The 20,227-nt window shown below is 42.6% G+C and overlaps 1 protein-coding gene across 1 annotated transcript in view; it reads left to right on the top strand.

Annotated features, from left to right (window-relative positions):
* Window positions 1-6,044: 6,044 nt before the first annotated feature.
* Window positions 6,045-20,227, top strand: part of CFAP92 (cilia and flagella associated protein 92 (putative)) — a 29,659-nt gene continuing 15,476 nt past the window's right edge. Inside the window, exons 1-6 of the mRNA XM_087816159.1 lie at window positions 6,045-6,303; window positions 9,645-9,835; window positions 10,495-10,706; window positions 12,023-12,153; window positions 14,110-14,256; window positions 16,728-16,912. Of these exons, the coding sequence (XP_087672285.1) occupies window positions 6,045-6,303; window positions 9,645-9,835; window positions 10,495-10,706; window positions 12,023-12,153; window positions 14,110-14,256; window positions 16,728-16,912 (1,125 nt within the window). The remainder of the gene's footprint in view (window positions 6,304-9,644; window positions 9,836-10,494; window positions 10,707-12,022; window positions 12,154-14,109; window positions 14,257-16,727; window positions 16,913-20,227) is intronic.

The raw sequence follows: 20,227 nt of genomic DNA, 5'->3' as shown, positions 1-20,227 counted from the left end.
TCTCTCTCCCCCTTCCACTCTCTCTGAAAAGCAATGGAAAAAATATCCTCGCTGAGGATTTAAAAAAACACGCAAAAACCACCAGGCACATAAAGAAGCAGGAAAATATTATCTATAATGAGAAGAAAAATAAAATCAATTGAACATGACCCAGAAATGATAGTAGACAGGGACATTAAAAGAGTTATTATAACCATATAAGAAAGTATGGGCATGCTAAGGTGAGATGAAAGAAATAAAAAGACATGAGTCAAACTTCCAGAGATGAAAGAACTCTGATGAAAACACTGAGTGGGATTAACAGAAGACTAAATATCATAGAAAAGATTAGTGAATTTAAATACGTAACAATATAAACTACACAAAATAAGGAAGAAGACAAAAAATAACAGAGCATCAGTGAGCTATGGGACAACTTTGAGCAGCATAATATACATATAATTGGAGTCCCCAAAGCAGGGTGGGGGAGGAGGAAATGGGGGATGTAGTGTGGTTGGTGACAAAAAATACTTTTTAAAATATTAACCAAAAAGATGACAGTGGAGCAACACCTATAAAGGGCTGAAAGAAAAATACTGTCAACATCGAAATCTTTTCATGAAACAGACTTTTCTGTTCTATAAAACCTGAAAATACTCACCCCCTGCAAAGCTGCACTACAAAAAATGTGAAAAGAAGTCCCTCCCACAGAAGAATGATGGTACCAAAAGAAATCTGATACTACTTGAGAGAACGAAGATCACTAGAAAGAGTAACTAGATGGGTACATATAAAATCTTTTTTTTTTTTTTTCATTTTAAAAATGACACTACAATAAGAAAAATAATAGCATGATGAAAAAGTTCTGGAAATGGATAGTGGTGATGGTTGCACAGAATTTTAAATATATTTAGTGCCACTGAATTATACACTTAACAAGGATTAAATGATAACTTTTTTTTTTCTTTTTATCACTGACGCTTTTATAGATGTCCCCATTCCCCACCCCCTTGCCCCCCTCCACCCATCCCCCCTTCCCTCTGGCCATCACCGCACTCTAATCTGTGTCAATGGGTTATGCATATGTGTTCTTTGGCTAATCCCTTCACCTTCTTTTGTCCAGTCCCCCCTCCCTGCTCCCCTCTGACAACTGTCAGTCTGTTCCATGTATCCATGCCTCTGTTTCTATTTTGTTCATCAGTTTATTTTGTTCATTAGATTCCACATATGAGTGAGATCATATGGTATTTGTCTTTCTCTGACTGGCTTATTTCACTTAGCATAATACTCTTCAGGTCCACCCATGTTTTATTCTTTTGTATGTGCTAAGTTTCCCAGCATCGTTTATTGAAGAGGCTTTCTTTTCTCCATTGAGTGTTTCTGGCTCCTTTAATGAAAATTATCTGCCCATATACCTGTGGTTTTATTTCTGGGCTCTCAATTCTGTGTGTCTGTTTTTCTGCCAATGCCATGCTGTTTTGATTATAGTAGCTCTGTAGTATAACTTGAAGTCATGTAGGGTGATACCTCCTGCTTCATTCTTTTTCTCAGGGTTGCTTTGGCTATTCAGGGTCTTTCATGGCTCCTTGCAAATCTGATGATATTTTGTTCTGTTTCTTTAAAAAATGACATTGGGATTTTGATGGGGATTGCATTAACTCTGTATATTGCTTTGGGTACTATGGCCATTTTAGCTGTATTGATTCTTCTAGTCCATGAACATGAATTATCTTTCCATTTCATTGTGTCTTTTTCAATCTCTTTTAGTAATGCTTTGTAGTTTTCAGTATAAGCCTTTCATATCCTTTGTTAAGTTTATTCCTAGGTATTTTATTCTTTTGGTTGCAATTGCAAAAGGAACTTCTTTTCCATCTCTTTTTCTGAAGTTTTGTTGTTAGTATACAAGAAAGCAGACACAGACAACATTATGGTGGTTACCAGAGGGAAAGGGTTGGGGGTAGTAAAGGGTAAAGGGGGCCAAATATATGGTGACAAAAAATGATTTGACTTTGGGTGGTGGGCACACAATGCAATATACAGATCATGTATCACAGAAATGTACACTTGAAACCTATATGATCCTATTAACCAACACCACCTCAATAAATTTAATTAAAAAAACTAAAAATAAAAATCCTAGATATAGCCTAAGGACATAACCAACCCTATAAAAATTTATGCAGAAATATTTACTACATAGTTATGAGTAAAAAATTAAAGCAATCTCAATATGCAATATGAAATAAATGGTATATCCATGAGGAATATTATGTAATGAGTTAAATTTTATCTATAACAAGTTTTAATGTTATGAGGAAATAATTATGACAAAATGTTAAATTTATAAAATAAAGGGTATACTACATTGTATTGCAGTATAAGTTCACCTCCAAAAAAACACATTGTACAGCAAGAACTGGAAGGGAATATACTAAAATGTTAATCATCTTTCACAGTAGTGAGACTATTGATATTTTTTTCTTCTTTGTATTTCAGAATTTGTCTCAAATAATAAAGAGGTATTCTTTTCATAATTAAGAAAAAAGTTAAAAACTAGAAAAACATTTTGATGGAAAAATTTATTCATATAGCAGCTCAAAAATCAACAAAAAGTTTATGCATTTATGATCTAAAAGAAATCCATCAGGTGGTTTTAAATATAATCTTATGAAGATCACATAATTCAGTTTCCATAATCCCTACAGGTAATTCATTCCAAAGTAATAACAATCAAAAAATTTGAAACTTACCTGGATTTTTTTGTTTCAGTTTGAATCCATTATAAATTAGTGAGTTGTAGGACTATGTCTATTTATGTCACACTCTAACACCTCTTTCTTTTACTAAGCAACCTATTCCTTCTGTGTTTTCTTATTTTATGGTCTCTTGATTATTTTAGTCTCTATCATCTCAAGTTCTTGGGGTGCTAATTTTCCAATTTATTGTGTCCTGACTCTATCTCACAGTGGATCGTTTTCTTGTGCAGTCTATAATTTTTAATTGTGAGCACAGTTTTAGCAAGGTGCATTGGTTTCTTAGATGTTCCATGCGCCTTGACTCATAAAAGTGTACCCAAGAGAGATTTTACATTTGCTTCTGTCACAGCTCTTGGGAATTCCATCCCATTTAAGACCCATTTTTATACTAATATCTAGGCTTCATAATTTCATACCATGTGACCAGTACAAATTCAGATCTTATACCTTTGCTTGGGGTTTTCATTTCTCAGAAGAGACCCATTTACTTTCTGTATCTTTTCCAATATTTTAATTTTGATTCATTCCATGGTATCATTTCTTCAAATACATAATTTGTAAAGTACATGATATGGTTGCCTAGTTACCATAAGAGGAAATGAATTTGACTTCTTCCCTCATTACGAGTCTATTCCTAAGCCTATGCAAAAAGTTCAATAAGGAAAACTGAAAACTATCTTATTGGGACATTCCTCACCTGTGCCTCTTCTCCATGCCAGAGGCCACTCTTGCTCCTGAGAACTCTGGCATTTGCACCCATGTTCTCCATATTGGTAGTAAAAATATTAAGGTCTAGAGGGGTTGGATACAAATAAGCACAACCCAGGGGCGATTTATTGGTAAGTTCTGATTTTTATCTACATCGTTAAAATGAGTTTTCCTCAATTATATGGCACCTAAGCAGAGAGTAATGGTAGGAATTATCTTTAAAAAACAAACTTTGTTTCTGGCTTTGTAGGACATCACCAAGATTTTTGTAAGCTCCTTTCGTCATTGGCTTTAAGAGAGTTTTCTAAGGAAAGGAGGGGGAGCTATTGCTCATTTTACAGCAGAAGCTGCCCAGTGCTAAAAGCCCTCAGGTGTCTACTGGGCACACCTAGAGCCCCCCATCTTCTCAGTTGTCTGACACTTGAATAAACCACTTTCCTTTTTCAAGGCACATACTTGGGTTGCAGATTTGATCCCCACCCCAATTGGAGCATGTGTGGGAGACAACCAATTCATTTGTCTCTCTCAAATCGATGTTTCTCTCTCTCTCTCTCTCTCTCTTTTTCTCTCCCTCTTCCCTCTCTGTACCTCCTTTCCACTCTCTCTAAAAATCAATAGAAAAAATATCCTTGGGTGAGAATTAACAAAAAAAGTCCTAGGAACTAACTTCAGAAGATACAGACTCTGGCCTTCAGTTATCCCAGTTCCAGGAGATTTGCTGAACTTCAACTGTAGAACCAGGATGACACACACCAGACCACCACTTGACCAGTTTCAAGGTCCTTATTGGAATGGACTGGACTGGACTGCATGTAGAGAACTTTTCAAACCTTTCCTCTTGATTTCTTTGTACTGCTTTCCGTCTCCCTCCTTATAAAAACCCGTGCCTGCACTGAGATGTTGAGATGGGCTTTGTGACAAGAGCCCCCCATCGTCTCAGTTGTCCAGCACTTGAATAAACCACTTTCCTTTTTCATCAACATCTGTCTCATGAATTTGGTTTTCGAGGCTGCAAACAGCTGAACTTGGGTTTTGGTCACAGTTTTGGTAAGTCAGCCAGGATAAGTGGACCTTGGTAAGTCCCAGAGGGTCTGGGCTGTGTTCCCAGCAGCTCATAGCAGACTGATCCCATGGCAGGGACTGCAGAAACTTCCCAGCAGCTGCCAAGAGTTCTTTAACTCAGGGACTCTCCCTGCTCTCTCGCTCAAGGCATCAGCCTCCGGAAACACCTAGCTGGTGAAAGGAAACAAGTGTTCGGGGAGTCAATGGACTCCAAAACTGGGTAAAGTCTCTGGTGTGCACAACCAGGAGTCCCTGCCCTGCCATTTGGGGTTCTTTGAACCACTTAGGATTCCATAGGGATCAATATGGTAGGCATGGCTCAGTGACTAAGAAAAACAAAACAAAATACATGACACCCAGTCATATTTGAATTTCAGGTAAACAATAATTTTTAAGTACAAATGTACTTAAAAATTTGATTTGAGAATCCTGCCTGGATTATTTGTAGTTTATCTGAAATTCAAATTTAATTGAACATCCTGTATTTTATCTGGCGTCAGTATGAGAAAGGCATTCACACAGAGGGTGGCCTGCGTCGGGGTGCTGGAGCTCAAGTGGGGTGAGAAGAGCATCCATGAGGAAGGTGGGAGAGGCCCACAATGGGGGCGGGGGGGGTCAGAGCTGAAGCAGAGAAAGAAGGGCACTGGCACCGGAGATGGGGTAGCAACAGAGGTTCCTAAGGCTGCTGGTGTCCGAATCTGGATTCGCCCTTTGCCGGGTTTTGTTCAGGAGACCAGAGGCTGAGGCAGGAAGCCCCGCCCCCGGGGGAGCCCGCCCGCCCCCCGGCGTAGCCACTCGTCTCTTAGCAACTGTCAAACGCAACGGACCGGCCCGCGCCGCCGGCCTCCTCCCCGGCGGCTGCGCAGTGGCCGTGGGAGCTGACACGCCCCAGCCTGGAACCCGGACGAGCCGGCTGCCGTCCCGCGTCCGCCCGCAGGTACCGTGGGCGCCTGGAGGAGCCTGTGTTTCCCACCCGCCTCCACCGCGGCCCCACGCTGCACCCTCTGCTGAGCGTTAGCCGGGGTCAGCTGCGTCTGCCCGGATCCCCGCGCTCAAAGCCCGTTTGTGTCTCGCCTGAGGGTCCTCGCCCTCCTTTGCCTGCCGGGCATTTGCACGGGCTGTCCTTTAGCCTGGCTTGCGGCGCTCCCCAGGCCTCCCTGAGTGGAAAGCCGGGGGGTGGGGGCGGGGGGTCTGCTCCCCTGATGTAGGCATTCCAGAACCGCCAAATTAACGCAGCTGGCGCTGGGCCAGGGCAGAGTTGGAGAAACTGGTGCTGCTTAGCATCAGAATTACCGCCAGGACCATTCTCTGCGGTTCCTCCACTCGTTGTCTAACTTTAGTGAGAGTGCCTGCTGTACGCCAGGCAGTGTCTGAGGCCTTGGCCATGCAATTCAGACAGGACAAGGGAAGGGAGGAGGGAGAACGGTGTTTGTTCCCTGAAAGAGGCCAGGCTGGCCTCCTGGGGGCAGAGGGTGATGACAGAAGCACCTTTCTTTTCTTCCAGCCAGGAGTGCTGGGCGAGGAGGGGAGCTCTGCAGCATGTCGCTGCATGCCTGGGACTGGGAGGATGAAGACGTGGAGAGCATGGAGCCCATGGGTGCCTTGAGCAACTTTTGCCAGTCCATGAGCGAGTGCCAAGTGGAGGAGTGCCTGAGTGCCAAGGCCCAGGAGTCAGAGTCTGACCAGCAGTACAGCAGTAGCAGGTCCCCAGATGGGCGTGCCAGCACTTTCAGCTCCGAAGTGCCCCAGGTGGTCCCCTGCAAATTCATCATCTCACTGGCCTTCCCAGTGAATATCTGTAAGTGCTAGAGCAGAATTCCACAAAAAGGGGATGGACTAATGACCTTCAGCCAGGAGTTTAGGACACAAATACTCCCTCCACCGCTTTCCCAAGTAGGGTGGTGGATTCCAGGAGCAAAGATCAGGAAAGAAACTGCAATTTTAGGGGGCCCACTGTTGGCCAGGCAAGTAATTGGTTGTGTGGCCTTCACATACTTAATCCTCTCAATAACCCTAAAAAGTAAGAGTTATTTCTGCCTTTAGCAGATGAAGAAATGACAGAGAGATTAAGGCCTTTGTTCCCATAAGCTAATTGTGCATCACTTATTTTCCTCATTTAAAATACAGATTCTCAGGTGTATTGAATCTCTGAGCATAAAGGTATATTGATTAGCTACTAGTTGCGACAGCACTGTGTAACAAACCCAAACAAGCTCCCCAGTTCATTGGCTTCACACAGGAATCCCTTGTCCTCCTGGGTGAGCTGGCCAGCTGCTCCAGCCTGGGCTCCCTACAGTGGCTCAGCTCTGCTCCATGTGTCTGTCACCCTCCTTCTGGGCATGTGGGCTAATCCAGACACATTCATATTATGGAAAAGCAGAGACACAGCAGCAGGCAAGCCCAGTCACCTAAGCACTCATGTCTTTTGGCACCTCCCACCTGCTAACATTTTGTTGGCCAAAACAAGTCATATTGTTGAACCCCAAGATTAAGGACAGAAAAAAGTACTCCACTTTTATATACCTTTTTTGTCTACTTAAACTACACCTGCCCCCCTCCCATGATTAATTTCAGCTTCTCCTTGTAGCTGCCAACTGTTGCTTCAGATTTTTGGAGGCTATTTGCTTAGGTGTATACCATGTTTAGAACTGATCAATCTTGTTAGTGAGTTGAACTTTTTGCCCTAATGTGGTAACCTCCTCTGTTTGTAATGATGCTTTTTATCTTGGGTCTAAAGAGCTTAGAAAAAGACTTCTGGCAAATACCAACTAAAAGAAAACCGGTGTTTACTTGATCGCCGTAGCCCTCACATCTCCTGCAGCATTTCCTAGGTTTGTTTGTCTTATTTTGGTGCTTCTTTGAAAGGCATTTACAAAGGAGATCTCTGTGCAGCCAAAGTTTATGAGGCCTTGTATGTCTGAGGGTCTTTTTTATTAATTAAATTTTTTTCAATTACTCTTGACATACAATACTACATTAGTTTCAAGCGTAGAACATAGTGATTAGACATGTAATATACCTCACAAAGTGATCACCACTGTAAGCCTAGCGCCCATCTGACACCATACATAGTTATTACAATGTTAGTGACTATATTCCCTATGCTTTACATCCCATGACTGTTTTTATAATTGGCAATTTGTACTCTTAATTCCCTTTACTTTTTTCACCCACCCATCTGGTGCCCATCAATTTGTTTTCTGTATCTAAGAGTTTATTTCTGTTTTTTGTTGTTTTTTAATTTCAAGCCTTGCAACCAGTTTTATTTTATTTATTTATCCTCCCCTGGGGATATTTTTTTCATTGTTTTTCAGAGAGAGTGAAGGAGAGAGAGAGAGAGAGAGAAACATTGATTGGTTGCCTCCCACACACTGGGCGAGCCTGCAACCAAGGTACATGCCCTTGGCCAGAATCGAACCTGGGACCGTTCAGTCCGAGGGCCGATGCTCTAACCACTGAGCCACACCAGCTAGGGCTATTTCTGTTTTGTTTGTTCATTTATCTTGTTTTTTTGAGTCTTTTTATCATGCCAATACCTTTGAAGACATTGAAGGACATGTCTTTGGCTGGATATAAAATTCTAGGTTCAATGTTTTTTCCTTCAATATCTGAGTATTTATGGATTTGTTTATTTATGCAAATTGTTTTTTAAGAGAAATGAAATCCTACACATTCTATTCTAAAACTTGCTTTTTAAAAATTTGACAATATCTTAGATGTGTTAAAGGAAATGAGCATATTTGTTTTTACTTTGCTGATGTTTTGTTTGGAACACCTATATAGTATTTGTCTAACTTATCCTTCCCCTTATTGATGGATATTTAAGTTTCCAAATCGTTTCTGTTACAGTCCTGCAGTAGCCCTCCTTGTGTGCACATTTCTGTTCCGTAGCCTGTGTGCAGGCACTTCCGTAGCCTGAATTTCAAAAAGTGGAATAGCTGGGTTTAAGGTATAGCAGGTCCTTGAATAATGTTGTTTTGTTCAACATCATTTCATTCTAACATTGATGAGATGCTGTAAAAACTTAATTATTGTTTATATCAATCAGCCTATGATAAAATCAGATCCATTATATGCAGTTTCATTTGAAATCCAGAACCTATCAATGATATTGAGGACTTACTGTACGCATTTACATTTTTTTATAGATATTGTCAAATTGCCCACCAAAGGGTTTCTAGCAGTTGTTTCCTCTTGCCGGCAGGCTCTGTGTGTCCGCTTGCCGGCCCACCGTGAGTCAGAGCACAGACCCGTGAAGTGCAGCGTACTTTCTGCTTAGTTGCGCCTTCACAAGAAAGTCTGATGCCTACCAAGACTGGCTGGAGAAGCTTTATTCCAAGCTCTGCACAAAAGCTAACTCTCCTGGTGGCACAAAATTAATACAGAAGCAGTCTCTTGGGTGTTAAAAACTTGACATATTAAAACTACGGCTTTGAATATAGTCATCATATTTTTATAGAATGGAAATTGGATTAAGTATTTATGGAGCTTCTGAAGAATCTTCTTCTGGTGTGCAAAGCCCCAGCCTGGAGGGTTCAGTTTCAGGTCAAGGGCAGGCAGTGGATGCCCTGGTCTCTGGCTGAAGCCCATCCTACTTTCTGCGTCCTTTCCGCAGGCACCCCACATTGTGCAGCTCCACTCAGGAGGTCCTGCTGGGCTGTGCCCTCTACCGGGAATGCCTGCCAGCTTTCCTTCTATGAGACTCTGCTGAGGTTCCTTAAGGGGCTCCCCCCGTGCACCCGAGGCAGAGTTTCCCCCGCCTCCTCTGTTGTTCTTCAGAACCTTATTTATCCTGCCCACGTTGCACAAATCATAGGGTGCTGGGATTTTTTTCTTACATACTTCTTACTGCCGAGGCAAGGGCGAAGCACAGGAAGTGCCTAAGGTGAAAAAATATGAGAAGACACTGTCAGAGTCACGCACTGAAACTGTGCACCCTCGCGTCTGGTCCTAGCCCAGAGTTGCCTGCTCCCCTGCCGGCTAGGAGGGCTGGGCCCGCATCTTAGCCCCCAAGCCAGGCCAGCAGCGTGGCCGCACCAGCCTCCCACGGCCTCTGGCTCCTGCTTCCCGGGAGCTGCGGAAACAGGTCTGCTTCCCGTGCGAGGTTAAAGCAAGACTCATTAAATCTGTATCTTCTAGGTCCAAAAGGAAAATGCGTCAGGGTGGTCGAAAAACACAAGAAACACCCTAAAATGGACAAACCTGCTGCAAAGGGTCACCACACCTACCACATTGAGTATTTCCTCCTGCCAGATGACAAAGAGCCTGAAAAAGTTGACCTGGTGGTGTTTCCGGCGGTGGTCAAAGTGTTACTGGATTCAGGAGTAAAGGTGTGTGTGTGTGTGTGTGTGTGTGTGTGTGTGTGTGTGTGTGTGTGTGTAGCCTCACATATAACATACAGCCTAATACTACATAGAGTGTACTCACTTCCTCACTTCCCCTTGAACTTGCTAGAAATGCAGAATCTTGGGGCCCACCCCAGACCTACCCAATGAGAATCTGCATTGACCTAATAATACCAATTAAATGATTTTTTACTTAGATATTTTTACCTAATAATTTCTTTGTTGTTTCAAGTTTTTGTAGCTCCCGCAATTTTCTTTTTTTGTGTGCGTGTGAGTACATGTGTGTGCACACCTGCCTGCCTGCACACACACACACACACACACACACACATACACACACACACACACTCCTGCCTGTGGCCCAGCTGGGATTGGAATCACTGTACAGGACACTATTTGCAGGTAATTGCTTTAACTTAATTTTTTCCCCAAGGAACCCAGAAGTGTGACAGGCCCCAGTTCATGACACTCATTTCTGGATGTGACTTGGAACCTGGGAGAGAGCCAGATACAAAAGCCAAACAGGTGGAGAGCGGGACCCGGCTTCACTGCCAATAGGGCAAGGCTGGCAGTGGTGGGTACTGCCAGATGGCTGAGCCTCTGAACCCCCCACACTGAAAGTCTCTTGCTATTTTTCTGCACAGACCGTGAAGCCATGGCACGAAGGGGACAAAGTCTGGGTGTCATGGACCCAAAATTTTGACATCAACGTGACAAAGGAATTACTAAAGAAAATAAATTTTTACAAAATAACCTTGATGCTCTGGGACACTACAGACAAGGTTTCAAAAAAAGTCAGGTATTTTCGATTAAAGAATGCTGGATGTTCAGAAGATACAGAATCTTTGGGTAAGTCAGGAATCCATGTTTTATTTGAAACGTTTCTAAGGGTTGTGGCTTCTCATCAGTAACAGGAGAAGAACTGGCGCCCCCCTTCCCCTCATTTCCTGGGCTCACACTGGTTTCTGTGTCAGTGGAAAGTCATCCCTCCAGAACATGCTCGGGTGTTAGGAAGTGCCGCCCGTGTCTGTGTGCAGGCACATTAGCCACCACCTTCACCTCTGCCACCTTTGGGGACTTCCTATCTCTGGGTGGTGCCAACATAGGCACCCACCCCAAGCCTGTCTCCTTGAATGAGTATTGTGTGTTCACTGAAAAAATTTAGAGGATACCAAGAAACAAGAGAAAACTTTTTTAAAAAATCCCACTACCCCAAGACACCATATTAGCATTTTCACGTAGACACTCTAGACTCTTACTATGTCACTACCATATCAAACCCAGAAAAATCTCCTTTTTAACTCCCCTCAAAGGAGGGTGCTGGAAAGAGTAGAAAGACTCGGGTTTTGAAGTCAGACAGCTAAATTCCATCCTGTTTCCATCCTGAACTAGCTGGTGACCTTGGGCATGTACCTACTATCTCTGGTCATATGCCTGGAGCAGGACAGTGAGAGTGGTCCCCCCACCCCTGCCCAGGCACAGGCAAAAAGGAGAGAGTGTGTTGTCCATAGAGAATTTAGAAAAAATAATAAACTATGCCATGGCATTCATTGTAAAGGTGCATTCCCATTTTTAGAGATATTGAAAGGTAAAAGCAATGTGCCTCTGAGGACATGTGGAATACGGTATTATCGCTGCTGTCAGGGGCTTGCAGGGAAATACCATCATTCTCATTTGATAGTAAGCCTCTGAGACTGTCACTTGCTTGAAGCAAATGGCAGTGCCACAATCAGAACTAGTTTTCCATGACTTGAAAATTGGCCTTTCTCAGGCTTTGCAGCCTCACTTCCCAGGGAGCCCTTTTCACATCAGGTGCTTAGGGCTTCCGGCGTTTAATCTTTCATTTATGTCTAGGGTTTTTATGCTCAGCATTGGCGTTTGGGGCCTGATCTTTCCCTGTTGTGGGACAGGCCTGTGCACTGTAATGATGAAATGGAATAATCTATGTCAAGTACTTAGTGGTCTTATTTGGAAGAAGCCATTGCCAGTGGAGGTTTGAGTTTCCTGGTGTTTTGAAGAAGGCCCCCAGGCGACAGCTCCGGGAGGTCAGGAGCCCTGCCTCTTATCCATTGCTCCATCTCCAACACCAGGACAGTCACTGTCACATGGTAGGTATTCAGTGAGTATTTCTGGCTATCGAATCAATGATTCTTTTTTATCCTGCATTCTAGATGAAGTGAAACGTTTGGTTTTAAATCAGAGAAGACCGTCTGAAGCAAGCATTCAGGTCAATGAAGAATGGAACCAGGAGTATGAACCAGGAAAGCCAGAAAAAGCAGGAAAACTCTTAAAGCCTTTCCATGGTGCGTAGAGGTGACCCTTGTGGACTCTGGCGGGGAAAGGGCTCGACGGGTTGGCGGTGACGCTGCCGCAGTGTTGCGCCGGAGTCCTTGCCGCCCACCAGCCGCTCTGCCGGTGCCCTCGCACCCGGCCGTAGCAGGCCCGCTCTCTGCACCCCCTGCTCTGGGTTGCGGAGTCTTTTTCTTCATTTCATTTGTGCCTATTTTGTGGCTTACAAAAAGCTTTCTAACTGTAGAAGTTATAACTGTGTATTTTTAGAAAATCCAGTGAGTATAAAAAAGTATAAAGCAAGCAGGGGATGTTATCTATAATTCCATTACCGGGTTTATCATATTATGGCAAATTCCTTTCCTTTTTTCTACGATTTTTAACATAAATGAGGTTATCCTGGATACGTAATTGTGTATTCTGAGATGAATGTGTCATTACGTGCACTTTCCAATTTCCTTCAAAACTTTCCATAACCTTTATTTGTGGGGACTAAAGAACATTTCATCTGCTGGTAATACTATAATTTCTGAGATTTGTTTGTGTCAATATGTGTCAGTCCAGAGCCTTTATTCCAACTTCTATAGTACTTGTGGGACGGATGCACCATCCTTCACGCCTGCAGCGCCCCACTGAGGGGCAGCGCTTGTCTCCAGTTTCCCGCTGCCACCAGCCCTGCCCTAGTGGGCATCCTTGTGCGGGTGTCCTTGTGCCCGTGCAGGAGAGTCTAGGGCGGCGATTCTCAACCACTGTACCACAAGAATTTTTAAAACACCCAACACCTGACTGTTTAATCAGGGGCACTGACCTCCTTCCCCTTAGATTGTCAAGTAAAAAAAATGACAGCAGCCAACACGACAGTAGCCATCTGGTGTGAATGAATCAAAGTTATACCTACTTTTGGCAGGTAGGCAAAAAATATAACACATTTTTCCATGTGCCACAGAATTTTAATGATTAGTTTATATGCCATGAGATGAAAAAGGTTGACAATCGCCGGCGTAGGGCGTTGCCCAGCGCGGTCGCCGCTCAGTGTGCTGCGTTTCCTCCCTGGGTTGCACCCGGTCGCCCTCCTGACAGTTCCCATTGCCCCAAGTCATCACCCGGGCTTGGCACAGCCAGGGGCTTAATTGCCGACTCCTAGGGGAGTGGAGGGCATCTCGTATGCTCACCTGATAACATGCGAATGACTTGTCTGTCCTCATATCTTTTCTTATTTTCCTGGTGGGTTTCACATTTTTCTTATGTATTAACAAGGTTCGTTGCGTGCATCTTCTGGATAATTACGCGGTCAGGTGCATGCACTATAAGCATCACAGACTGGGATCTGTAACTTATTTTTATTTGGTGAAACAGTTAACCATTCCTTTCTAGTTTGTACCTTTGACAATGTTTTAAGAAATCTGTCCTCCTCGGGATGTCAGTAGAGTCTCCTGTGCACCCTTCTCATGCTTTTGGAGATGTTTCCCACCTTTGGCCTGCAGTTCCTTCTGCATGTGGCATGAGGTGTCCCATAGTTTCATTTGCCTCCCGGTGGATCGTCAAGATCCGATAGTCAAGATCATTAATCGACTCGTCCATTCCTTCCCGTTGATTTGAAATGCCACCTCTGGTGCCTATGAAGTCCCTCATATGGGTGGATCTAGCTCTGAGCTTTCTAGTCCATTCCCACGGCCTTTATGCGATGGACCCAATAGCTCGTGGGAACTTCAGCCCCTCCTGCCCACGTTCTCAGGCAGTAACGGGTGGGGAGTCAGGACACCCCTCAACTTCTCCCTGAATATAACTGGCAACTGGCCCAGTACTGAGATGCCTCTCCAGTAGCTGGGAAGGGCAGCACACAAGGAACAACCTCTGCCTTCAAGGAGCTTCCAGAACCTTCCCGAACCTCTGCAGTGTGCGTGCATTCACATGTGGCAGCTTGAATGTGAGCTTCTCTTAACGCCCTTTCCCCTCCTTTGATTTCCCAGTTAAATGGAAGGAAGCGGAGAGGGGCAGGAAAAACCAGAAGAAAAGAAAGAAGTACCCAGCGGAGGAGGAAGCCGACCCCAAGCTGGCGGACTACTGGGCGCAGGGCGCCTTCTCCATCCAGCTGGCGGTCATGCCGCTCCTCGCAGGTACCGCAGCCCCTCCCAGCAGGCCTGGCGTCGGTCACATGCGGCTGAAAGCCCACAAACAGGGCGCTCGTGGCGATCAAATCCCTGCTCTGTGCTACCTCATGTCATGCAAAGTGGGGGTTTGTATCTCTATTGTAGACAGAGGAGACAGAGGCACAGAGAGGTTACACGCACTTTTTTAAGATTACATAGTGAGTGTGAAGGCAGGATTTGAACCCAGGTCCAATTTGAAAGTCAAAGGAAACCTGTGAGAATAATAAATGTCACAATTTTGCTAATCAAATGCTGCTTCTTATAAACATGTTTCTACAGGTGTTTACCAAAACATCTAGTAAAGGGAGTTAGGAAAGGGAACCAGTATCTAATGTCCCATCATTACTTCTCATGACAAACTCTGGTCCCCCAGTGAACTGGTGGTGGTGATGGTGATACCATTCTCACCAATATTTTTCAGTGAAGAATCAAAAGCCAGAGAAGTTAAGTAACTTACCGGAAGTCACACAGCTTAGTGGCAGAATAAGGGTTTGATTGTTTTGCTTTGTAAGGTCTATCACAAGTTACAAACTAGGTTTTCTACAGTTTGATAAGTAATAAGTAGGTATTCATTAAATTCATGTTTTGATGATGGAAAGTTCAGGATATATTTTGGATAAAATTATGTGACTTTGTTTTAAAAAGGGTAACATGGGGGGAAGGGGGTCCTCTTGTTTTTCTCCTTAGAGAATAATTTCAAACCTATTTTATTGTGGGGGTTTTTGGCCATCAGCATGAGTGTGTACATTCTACTGGCCAATCTGCAGAAATTTCAGTTTAGGTCCTTTCAGAGTCCAGTCCCACAGGTGCTGGGAAACTCCTAATTCTCACTGTCACAAAGTGGCTGCTGCAGCTCCAAACATCATGTCCTCACATGATAATTCCCAAAGGCAGGAAGGAAGGACATTTCCTTTTCTGGTCCTCTTTTCATAAGGAATAAAAATCTGTTGCAGAAGCTCCTCAAAAGATCTTACCGTTAGTCCTATAGAATAAATGCGGTTACATAACTGTACCTTAGCTGCAAAGGAAGCTGGGATCAGGAGTGCCCATCAAGGAAGACGGACTTTCCCATGCTGGCTGTCGCGTGAGGAGCCAGTAGGGTCAGCCACAGGCAATCCAGGGTCTTCCCCAGGCACAACACAGACAGCTAACCTGTGTAATAAGGGCTGGGTTGCCCCAGGAGATGCTCCCCACACATGCGGACAGCTGCACACGCTGGCCCACAGCCTGCTTTGGAAGCGCCTAGTCTTTCTGAGCATGCGTGACTGGGTGTCTCTATGCCCTAGACGTATGTTTACAAGCATTTTGAAAAGAATAAGGCTGATTTTTTTTTTAGCATGTACTATGTGTTAAGCAATGTTCCTGGTACCTCGACGTGCATAGCCCTAAGAAAGGTGGTAGCTGTGCCCATTTTGCACATGAGTAAATTGAGCCTCAAAAAACCTCTTACTTGTTGTGGGTCACATGACTACCAAGAGTCAGATCTAGGATTTGAACCTAACCCTCTCTGCAAAACTGGAGCTTTTGGTATTTTTTTCCGTATGCCAGTATGTCTCCACCTGGTGAAATGAATGGACAACTTTTATGAGAAAAGTATTCTCACAGCTCTCTGTGTGCCATGCAGTGGCTCAAGTCACCTGCCCTTTTTTCTAGTTGTACTGTTGCAAAACCAGCTTGGCTCAAATGTATCAGTTATGTTCTACATCAATATCTATGCCTTCCTCATTGGACCCCAGCAGTTAAAGAGACACAATGGACCAAAACAGACATTAGCATGATTTGTTCCTGAATGTGTTCTATCCTAAAGTAATAGCCTGGAGCAGCACTCCGCACGAGTGCTTTCTACAGTGATGGAGATGTTCTGTGTCTGCATTGTCCAGTCCAGGAGCTCATAGCCACACATGGCTACTAAGCATTTGAAATGAGACTCATGTGAAGAAGGAACTGCATTTTAAACTGTATATAATTTTAATTAATTTAAATTTAAGCTGCATTTTAAACTGTATATACTTTAAATTTAATAGTCACATATAGACAGTAACTACTGTACTAGAGAGCACAATCACCTGGGGAGCTTTTTTTAAAATTACAATGTGAGGGCCAAGTAAATCAGACTGTTCAGGGTGGCACCCAACTATCTGTATTCCTTATTGTATCCTATAGGTGATTCAGGAACTTAACATCTTATATTACAAGATGATCATGAAGATTAAATTTAAAGAATTAAATTCTCTTAGAGAGTTTATGGAAACAATCTGAGAAATTGGTGTATAACATGCTATCTGCATGTGTTTCCAATTTTTTTTTTTTTTTTAAGATTTTTTTTTTGTTGTAATTTTATCATTGGCTCGTCTTAGCTTGCCTCATCCCCCTGTGCTTGTCTTGGGAATGTCATGAGTAGCATTCTAATGCTGTGTGTATCCCTCACCCCCCACCAGGATGGCAAACTGTGGTGAGCCGTGGCAGTAAAAAGTCTGCTAACATTTTAGATTGTTTCTTGACTTTAAAAACAGAAGTTCCTATCATGTCAGAAGAGCAAAAGCAGGACTTAAACCCGTTGATCATAAAGATCAAAGGTGTTTCCTGCCTTCCATCTCAGCCTGTGCCCATCCATGAACTAAAGGTAAGAGTGAGCCTGATTTGAAAGCTCCTATTCCCAGCAGATTCCCCACTACATGTCATCTCTTTTCCCCCCAGTGCCCTGCATAAGATATATAACCATTCCCATTTCACCATTTAGGATCTCACAGCAAGACATAGAAGAGATTGGGTTTCTTGGGTTAGGAGCTACCAAGTCTTCTGGTCACCCACTACACCACAGGTGTTCTAATGCAGGCAGTGATCCTCCCCTCAGAAGGAACCCCAAGGCCTCCTTGTTACAGCAGCATTGCTCACTTATTTTGAACCAGCCAGGTTTAGCACTGCTGTTTGTCTCGGAAGTTCCCTTTTCCCTCTCTTACTGGGATCTCTGCCCCTGGATTCGATGTCTTCCTCTTGCTTTGTTTGCTCTCTGGTTTGGCTGGAGCACATCCTCCTGTAGCTTCTTGAGAAAAGGTTAAGTGATTGGAGATATATTTGTGCTTCTTCAGCCTAAGGATTCATGCCCCTGATGTGTTCCTAAATTCTCTGTCCTTATCTTTTCTATTTTTACCTTTCTGCTCTTCTATTTGTAATGGTCTTCTGAAACTCCAATTAGGTATATGTTAGATCTAATCACATTCTCTTCCATTTCCTCTTAATCATTCCTTTATACTTTTAATATCTTTGTCTTTTTGTGTGAACATGGATAATCCATTCAGCTATATGTTTTAGTGCACTAATTCTCCCTTCAATTTTTTACTTTTAAATTTATTTTCCAATTACGGTTGGCGTACAATATTATATTAGTTTTAGATGTACAAAATATTGATTAGACATTAAGATACCTTATAAAGTTATCATGACCCAATAAGTCTAGTACCCACCTGGCACCTTACATACTTATTACAATACTATTGACTGTATTCCCTGAGCTGCACTTTTGCCCCATGACTATTTTTATAACTGGCAATTTGTACTTCCTAATCCCTTTCACCTTTCTGACCCAGACATCCAACCCCTTTCCATCTGGCAACCATCAATTTGTTCTATCTATGAGTTTGTTTTATTTGCTCATTTATTTTGTTTTTTTGGATTCCACATATAAGTGAAATTATATGGTATTTGTCCCTCTCTGCCTTACTTATTTTATTTAGCGTAATACCCTTTAGGTTCATTCATGTTTTTGCAAATAGTAAGATTCTATTCTTTCTATGGCTAGAGTAGTGTTCCTTTATATATATGCACCACCTCCTCATTACCCATTCATCTATCAAAAGATGCTTAGGTTGCTTCCACTTCTTGGCTATTATAAATAATCCTGCAGTAAACATAGGGATGCATATATCTTCTCAAATTAGTGTTTTTAATTTCTTTGGATTAATACCCAGAAATGAAATTGCTGGGTCATATGCTAATTCTATTTTTAATTTTTTGAGGAACCTCCATACTGTTTCCATAATGGCGGCACCAATTTGCAATCCCAACAACGGTGCACAAGGTTTCCCTTTTCTCCACATCCTTGCCAACATTTGTGGTGTGTTGATTTATTAATAATAGCCATTCTGACTGGTATAACGTGATATCTCATTGTGGTTTTAATTTGCATTTCCTGATAATTAGTGATCTTTACCATACTTCCATGTCTCTTGGCGATCTGTATAATCTCTTTTAAGAAATGTATATTCAGGGTCTCTGTTTTGCTTTGTTTTTTTGGTTAATCCTCAACTGAGGATATTTTTTCCATTGATTATTTAGAGAGAGTGGAAGGGAGGGAGGAAAAGGGACAGAGGAAGAGAGAGAGACATCGATTGGTTGCCTCCTGCACACACCCCAACTGGGGCCAGGGATTGAACCTGCAACCCAGGTATGTGCCCTTGACCAGGAATTGAACATGCTCTAACCACTGAGTCACACTGGCCAGGGCACTCTGTCCATATTTTATCTGGTTTGTCTGAAGATTTTGGGGGTGTTAAGTTGTATGAGTTCCTTATATATTTTGGATATTAACCCCTTATTAGATGTATCATTGGTGAATATCTCCTCCCATTCAGTAAGCTGTTATTTCATTTATTGATGATTTCTTTCACTGTGCAAAAACTTTTTAGTTTTATGTAGTCTGATTTATTTTTCCTTTGTTTCTTTTGTTTGCAGAGATAAATCCAAAAATATATTGCTTAGGGTGATGTCAAAAAAAAAATTTACTGCCTCCCTATCTGATTTGGCTCAGTGGTTAGAGTATCGGCCTGTGGATTGAAGGGTCCCTGGTTCGATTCTAGCCAAGGGCCCAAACCTTGGTTGCAGGCTTCGTCCCTGACCCCGGTTGGGGCACATGTGGGAGGCAACCAATCAATGTGTCTCTCTCACATCGGTGTTTCTCTGTTTGAGACTCTCTCTCCCTCTCTCCCCCTTCCACTCTCTCTGAAAAGCAATGGAAAAAATATCCTCGGGTGCGGATTAAAAAAAAAATTACTGTCTCTGTTTCTTTCAAGAAGTTTTACGGTTTTAGGTATTACATTTAAGCCTTTAATCCATTTGGAGTTTATTTTTGTATATTGTGTGAGAAAATGGTCTCATTTCATATTTTGCATGTATCTGTCCAGTATCCCAACACCATTTATGTATTCTTGCCTCCTTTTCATAGATTAGTTGAATATGTAGCTGTGGGTTTATTTCTGGGCTCTCTGTTCTATTCCATTGATCTGTGTGTCTGTTTTCATGCCAGGACCATGTGTTATGATTACTATAATCTTACAGTATATTTTGATATCAGGTATCATGACACCTCCAGTTTGTTCTTCTTTCTCAAGGCTGCTGAGGCTATTTGGGTTGTTTTTGTGGTTCCATATAAATTTTAGGATAATTTGTTCTCATTCTGTGAAAAATCCCGCTGGTATTTTTATAGGGATTGCAATGAATCTGTATATCGCTTTGCATAGTATTGTCATTTCTATGGCAAATTGCTTTAATTAAGAGCTTAATTAAGAGCAAAAATGTTTAAAGGAAGTCTTGTGTAGTAATTATTTTATTCTATATTTCAAACATCGCAGGATTCTCAAGCAATTTCAAAGTTTTCAACATAAAAGGTAATTTTAAACTATGTTGCTGTCTTGAAAGTTGTCCCAAGAATTAAGAACATGATAAAACCACACCAGTTTCTAGAATGAGAAGGAAAAAGTAAGACTAACAGATTGTTACAACTTAAAAATTTTTATAGGCTCAAAAGTTAATTTTCACCCCCAAAGAAAAGGAAAGAAAAGAAACACTAACCAATTAATGACGTGGACACAGGAAGGGGCCTCACAATTGATTCACGCTGATTACTCATTGTTCGTGCACATTGAAAGTGCTTTTAGAAGTC

This window comes from Miniopterus natalensis, chromosome 4 (genome assembly GCF_054644295.1).
Source record: "Miniopterus natalensis isolate mMinNat1 chromosome 4, mMinNat1.hap1, whole genome shotgun sequence".
NCBI classification, from domain to species: domain Eukaryota; kingdom Metazoa; phylum Chordata; class Mammalia; order Chiroptera; family Miniopteridae; genus Miniopterus; species Miniopterus natalensis.
The sequence above is the reverse complement of the archived record's forward strand: the minus strand, read 5'-3'. Positions and strand labels throughout refer to the sequence as shown.